This window comes from Protobothrops mucrosquamatus, unplaced genomic scaffold (genome assembly GCF_001527695.2).
Source record: "Protobothrops mucrosquamatus isolate PMUCROS unplaced genomic scaffold, P.Mucros_1.0 scaffold7460, whole genome shotgun sequence".
NCBI lineage: Eukaryota > Metazoa > Chordata > Lepidosauria > Squamata > Viperidae > Protobothrops > Protobothrops mucrosquamatus.
The window spans coordinates 2,771-9,984 of NW_015393261.1; the positions used below are offsets into that span (position 1 = coordinate 2,771).

Below are 7,214 nucleotides of genomic sequence, written 5' to 3' on the forward strand. Positions count from 1 at the left end.
GCACTGAAAAATGTGACCTACAATCATTTTTCACAGTTGCAGCATCCCCATGGTCACGTGATCAAAATTCAGATTGCTTGGCTGCTGGTTCATATTTATGACCGTTGCTGTGTCCCAAGGTCACGTGAACATCTTTTGTGACCTTTGGGCAAGCAAAATCAGCGGGGAAGCCAGACTCACTTAACAACCTGGTTACTAACTTATCGACCGCAGTGATTCATTTAACAACGGGCAAGAAAGATCATAAAATGGGGCAAAACTCACTTAACAAATGTTTCACTTAGCAGTGGAAATTTTGGGCTCAATTGTGGCTGCACGTCAAGGACTACCTGTGTATCCAAGTTAAGGCTATTCGAACTGGCATTGATACCACTGAACTCCGCAAATTTATTTCTTAAAGAAGGGTAGTGAGTTTGCTTTTTCACTACAGTAAGATATTAATCCAAATCCTAACAGGTGAGAAAACACGATAAGGGCAGCAGGAATGAAAGAGAAAAGATTCAGAGCTAAAATATGAAGTAATGCGCAACTTCTGCTAAGTTGGTGCTCTTGTGGTGTTGCAATATTTTTGGTTATAGTGGCTATGTGGGTCTCTCTGCATTAACTGTAAACAAACCCAAATACAAAAGCATGATGATTACCCATCACTGTACTGACTCTTGATAATGCCCCCCTTCTGCTGCTGACGTTTCATTACAAAAGTGATAGATTTCCCTGGCATTATTTTTCCCCCTTTTTCCAAAATAAGGAACAAGAGTTAGAGGCGTCTGGTAGATAAATTCCCCTATTTCATTCTTTAACTCCATCGTCTTTAAAAAAAAAAAGCCTGAATTGCCCAAATAGAAAAATAGAACTGGGTTAGAACAATAGTACATATTTTGTTTTGTAACATTGGGAAGTGAACAACTGAAACTTTTGAATACTTGCTTGGAGGAAAGATTTATTGTGTGACCATATGCACAGGATGGCAAATAGGAGATTTTTGGAGGGAAAAAAAAATCTTACTGTTACTGATTCTATCGTAAAATTGGAGTAGATTTTACTCACTTGTCTATTTTAACCACATGATCAACCAAGTATTTTAACTGTAATATGACCACGATTACATGCTGTTTGATTTGTGAAGATTGCCATAAAGATTCTTGGAATAGCTGCTGAAATACCAGCAATCTAATCTTACGTATGCTTCTCTGACAGATTTTGAAGCAAACTTTCTCAGGCTGATTGACAAGATAACCAATGGCTCTAGGATTGAAATAAACCAAACAGGTAAGGATTATATTTTTAGTGCTATTGGCATAAATGGTGCTCCAGTCTTTTGGAGCTGATGGCATATTTGGAATTTTAGACAACATAATCATTTAAAAGCACTATTTTACTAACATGTTATCTGTCCTTCCTTTTATCCTACCCCTGTTTTGAAGGACACCTTCCTTCCTTCTACTTCTTCTCAACTATGTCCTTTTTTCTAGGCAATTGGATCTGTGGCCAGGCTAAGAATTATGTTGCAACTGCCCATCACTTTTTTCTTTTTTTTAAAAAGTTAAAGGGGTCCACCTTTGCTAGCTTCCATTTTTTTAAAATTAAAAGCAACATAAAGAGAGGTGGCTCTCATGGAGCTTGATGGCTGCTAAGGAAGGTGCCCATAGTCATATACCATACTGGGAATCCAACTTTGCAGAGCACAAGGGGGCCTCCATTGAAGAGTTTCACCAGTTGGAAAGTAGATATGGGAGAATATAGATATAGAATTGATAGAATTGATGGGGGAAAAATGTGAGTATGTCAGTTGCAGGTGCTTTAAGCCTGTGGGTATAGAGAACTGAGAAAGGGAGTGTGTATTTTCTTTTTTTATTGCTATTCGTTTTTATTAACGTAATATTTGCAAAGTAAAAACAATACAAAATTAAAGAAAAGCAAAAGCAAAGTTAAAAAATGAAAAGTAAGTAGAAAAGAAATAAAAGAGGAAAAGAGAGAAAAACAAAGAAAAATGTAAGGAAGTGACTTCCAATCTTCTTTGCACCAGTTAGAAATGCATTGATCTTTATCCTCTCTCTCTCTCCCCCCCCCTCCCTCTCTCCCTTTCTCAGGTTACATTGTGACTTCCTTCTTTCCATGTTCTACCCTTTCCAATAATCAAGCCCATAAATCACAAGCTTATTATTTTGTATTTTCATCAGAAAGTCCATAAAGGATTTCCAGTCACTAACAAATATAATTATATTTTTCTTAATCAAACAAATTGATTTTGCCATTTCTGCAAATTATATCTAATAAGGGAATGTGTATTTTCTTGTTTTGTACATTGTAAGGCTTCGTTCGTTTGTAATTATTAGCAGGTTCTCTTACACCTGGTGGATTGACCTGACCTTTCCTTTCTATGCATTTTCCTATACCTGACCTTTATTTTCTCTCCCACCCATTGCTGTAACATCCTGGTTGCACAATGAGAATTAATTACCATGAAGCCCTTCTGTCGGTTTGTAGAGTCATTTGCACACATGATAGACACTGATTGACAGGCAAGGCACGTGTGTTGTTTTTTGTCTTATTATATAGCTTTTGCAGTAACATTTCTGTTGCTTTATTTTTACAGGTACAACTTTGTACTACCAGCCTGGGTTGCTCCACGGAGGGTCACTGGAACATGATTGCAGCCCAAATCGAAGTATTGGATATTATCTAGAGAGTCTTCTCTGCTTAGCCCCATTCATGAAACATGCATTAAGAATTGTCCTCAGAGGTATAACCAATGATCAGATAGATCCATCAGTAAGTTGAAGATCTACCAATTTATCTTTTCCTTTTCCTAGCATATTGTGCATACAGTGCTTTCACAGAATTGTAAAAGGAGATGGGTTAGAGTCAGGGGCATCCTTTAGGAGTGTGGTGTGTGTCAAAATAGCATGCATCTGCACTATAGGTAATCCTCAACTTACAACCATTTGTTTAGCAACCATCCAGAGTCATACTGGCCCTGAAAAAAGTGAGTTATAATTGGTCCTCACATTTATGACCGGCATTCCCACTCTTAAGTGATCAAAATTAAGGTGCTTGGCAACCAGCTTGTATTAAAATGTTTACCGCATCCTGAGGTCGTGTGATCACAATTTGCAGTCTTCCCAGCCAGCTTCTGACAAACCAAGTCAATGGGGGAAGCTGGATTTGCTTAGCGACTGCATGATTCACTTAACAACTGCAGTGATTCGCTTAACAATCATGGCAAAAAAGTCATAAATCAGACATGAATCACTAAACAATTACCTTGCTTAGCCGTGGAAATGGTGATCCCAATTGTAGTCATAAGTCAAGGGCTACTTGTACTGAAGTCCCACCTCATTTTTACATGCAATGTGACCCATACAGAAAAAGGTTCCTTGATTCCACCGGCACAATCTTCTTGAATATGTAGTTTCCTCTGTGGAATTCCCTTATGAAAACCCTACCTGCAAATTAGGATTTGGGCATTAAAGAGAGAGAGGAAGCATACTGTCAAATGTTGCAGTGCTCCATTCAGTGCATAGAAAAGCCTGTAAAAGAAACATACCGTGTTTTCCCGAAAATAAAACCTGGTCTTATTATTATTTTTTTGCCTCCAAAAGAGGCACCAAGTCTTATTTTTGGGAGGGTGTCTTTTCCACAGTCTCACCTCACAATGGTGGCACCAACAGCCCTGCCCAGCCGAAGGAAATGCCTCTGAAGGTGGGAATGGAGCTCCGGATTGACGCATGCACAGCACCCCCTGGCCTACATTTCGTTGTCAGAGGCCTTCTGGAAGCTTCCGTAGCTTGGTTCTTGGCTGCAGGATGGCGAAATGCAGGCTGGGGAACTCTGCAGAAGAAGAAGTGGGTTGGTGAGGCAAGGCAAGTGTCAATTCATGGGAGGCCTGGCTGCAATGATAAGCAGGTACAGGTCGCATGGGGCAGCTCCAACCCCCTCCCCCGCCATAGCTTGATTTTTAGGCGTGCACCTCGCCCAAAACCAGGGTTTATTTTTGGGGTAGGGCTTATATTAGGCCCACTCCCAACAATCAAACTAGGGCTTATTTTCAGGATAGGTCTTACTTTTGGGGAAAGGAGCCATGCATAGTCTTGTATGTGGTGACTCCCAAGAACAATGTGCCATTTCCTCAGCCCTATGTAGATTTTTCTGCCTTCCCATATAATGTAATCTAAATAGAAAAGTCTGTAAAGGGGAGTGCCTTGGGAACAAGATGCAATATTATGTGGCTATCCTTTTAAAGGTCAGTGTCAGTCTTGAGGAAAAACAAAGGAAGAACCCCTGAGTACTTTGCTTGACCCTCAGTCAGCTCATATATACTCTGCATTGGTTCTGATAAGTTGATCTTGATCAATATAAACATAAACCGAAAATGCAATCCATTTTCAAGATTCCATGTATGTATTTGGAAAACTATTCACCAATAGCTTAATAAATCTATAAGTCTATAAATGCAAGCCAGGGAAAGACATTTACAGGTTCTGAGACTCTCCACCAGTTGGACCATCTGAATATATCTGCACTTTTACCTTGTTCTTACATTTTGGATAAAATAGATGAGGAGAAAAGTGGTGTGAACTGTATCCTTCTCCTTTTAAACTGTTTATAAAAATGGATGGGGACCAATTACATTTTCCTCTTCAGCCAATTGACTCTCCTTTCCAAAATCTTCTTGGTTAGCTGATTGCCTTTGTAGACTGAAGGGTTCAGCGTTGTTGGATAAAATGACTGTAACTGAATGCCAAAATATTATCCCCACTGACTTGCTCTGTCAGTGTTGGTGAGAGGAATTGCCCAAGGAGCTAGCCAGAACAAAACAAAATACTCCCAACAACATGACAGGACAAGCCATTGTATATAAACAGATAGCAAACCCCATCCCTTCTAGCACTGATGATGTTAGCTAGTTGGGTAATGAAATGTCTGCAAGAAAACAACAAAGCTCAGAGAGCAGCAAGGATTCCACATTATATGGATGTGCTGCAAGAATAACTTCATTTTTTATATAGAAATGTTTTCCTAGAAACAGCAGATTATGGATGGCATTCATTGTCTGTGAAACAAGAATGGGTTAATAGCTAATTTATGCATCAGGATTGAGGGATAATTTATTGGTTGCTAATATATGATCTTGCATTTTTTAACTTGTCACTTAATATGCAAACTTAATTTTTATTTTCATAATAGACTTTTAATTTCTTGTTGCTTCACTATTGAAAATGTTCTCATTTAATAAAAAAAAGTTTTGTAATGAATCTTTCAGGTGGATGTTCTGAAGGCAACTGCTCTACCTTTGTTGAAAAGATTTGGAATTGATGGTGAAGAATTAGAATTGAAGGTAAGAATTTGCTATTGATCAGAATGTCACTGAAATTAAGAGATGTCTTTAAAAAATAACTTTCTATGAGTTCATATTTGACCATAGTATTGGTGGCCCCATCTTCTTTCTCTTCATTTTGATAGCTGCATTAATTTACTAGAATCTTATCAATCCTCTGGATTTTTGACAGACATTCAAGGGTTCTCTTTTGTTTTCAGATTGTAAGGCGGGGTATGCCCCCCAAAGGAGGAGGGGAAGTGATCTTCGCTTGTCCTGTGAAGAAAGTACTAAAACCTATTCAATACATTGACCCCGGTAAAATTAAGCGTATCAGAGGTATGGCGTATCCTTCTTTGAATGTGTCTGAAGAGAATTCTAGACTGCTCTTTTCACGCAAAGATTTCGTTTTTAGTTCAATATCCGCTTAATGCAGGCATGTCCAATCCGCGGCCTTTGGGTTGCACATGGCCCTGGATAGCTAGTAATGCAGTTCCACAAGATTGTAATAAAAATACAAAAAAGAATAAAAAGTTTGTTATTTATATAAATTAGCCGTATTTTGTACTTTATCTGTGACCCAAGACAAGAACATCGATAACTGAGCTGTGGATAAGTAGCCTGAACTTTCTAGCAATATATATTCACTTTCACAGCACACAGTGAGTAGGTGGAATTCAGATGGGTCCATTACAGCATTTTTCCTCAGCTGTGGAACAAAGTCCAAAACCAGTGCTAGACCATGCAAGTATTTAATTCTTCACGAGTCCATTCATATCTAAATTCATTGTTTAATTGGATTAATATCAGTGAATCAACTATGGCTAAGATTTTTTACTGGTATCTCTTACTAATAAAACAGAATCAAATAGCATGAGAAAATAATAAAGAGATAATCCAGTTGTGACACTCACCAGAAAAGAATACATGAAGATAGAATACAATACATTATTGGTTATATAATAACTATTATATAACTATTCCTGTGTGATCTTCATTCTTCCAGCTTTATCACTCACAAATAATGACAATACTGGAGCTAAGTTCAGGTACTATTTGCAGAGGATGGGGGGTAACTACCATCTGATTTCTGGTGGTTGTTAACATTAAACCACACGAGCCATCTCCTCAACATCAAATCCAGGTGAGGAGTTGCCACCACTTTTTCCATTTTGAGTTGGCTGTTTTGAAATTCAATAGGTTGGTAAATTGTCTGGAGTTCAGTATAACATCACTCTAGCTTTCTACAGGGTCTGCAGTCAATGGATTTGGTACGAACTTTTGAACCAGAAGAACATTGGTATAAGTAGTACATGCATAGTGTGGTTTAAATGTACATTCTCTGTTTTGCTTTTCTTGGTTGCAAAATATCCAGATGTGCATTGTGCATAGATGTGCATGCATTCACGAAGGAAAGGCACCACTGGTACTGACCCTCTTTTTGTTTTCAAGTGTATTCAGAAATATTTCCTTAGCTTCCTAAACCAGCTATTCGGTCAGGGTGTCCCCCCAGATAGCAAACCGAATGGTGGATTCTGCAAGGAGCATCTTGAATAAATTCCTACCAGATATTTACATTCATACCGATCATATGAAAGGGACCAGCTCCGGGAAGTAAGTTTTCAGACAATTCTTTTGAAGGTATATGTTATATGACTTCAGAGATTTTCATGAGATCACAATACTATCTAATAATATGTATTGCTATCAGTACAATCTAGGAATTCTTTGTGGATGCCAAAGGGGAACTTCATGTAGGCCACAGAGGACTTGTGCCCATTTTAGTCCATTCAATTTTTAATTACTTACCCACTAGGTCAGAGGTCCCCAACCTTTTTGGCAGCAGGGACCGGTTTCATTTTTTTCCTGGACAAGGGGGAGGAGGGTTTAGGATGAT

At 38.5% G+C, this 7,214-nt stretch overlaps 1 protein-coding gene across 1 annotated transcript; it reads left to right on the top strand.

Moving 5' to 3' along the window:
• Positions 1-1,197: 1,197 nt before the first annotated feature.
• On the top strand, positions 1,198-6,931 carry LOC107300565 (RNA 3'-terminal phosphate cyclase-like protein; the record flags this gene model as incomplete). Its single annotated transcript, XM_015829878.2, has 5 exons — positions 1,198-1,269; positions 2,597-2,772; positions 5,264-5,338; positions 5,539-5,663; positions 6,806-6,931. Coding segments are annotated over 5 exons (574 nt in total), but the record flags the coding sequence as incomplete, so codon positions are not given.
• Between the last annotated feature and the right edge of the window lie 283 nt (positions 6,932-7,214).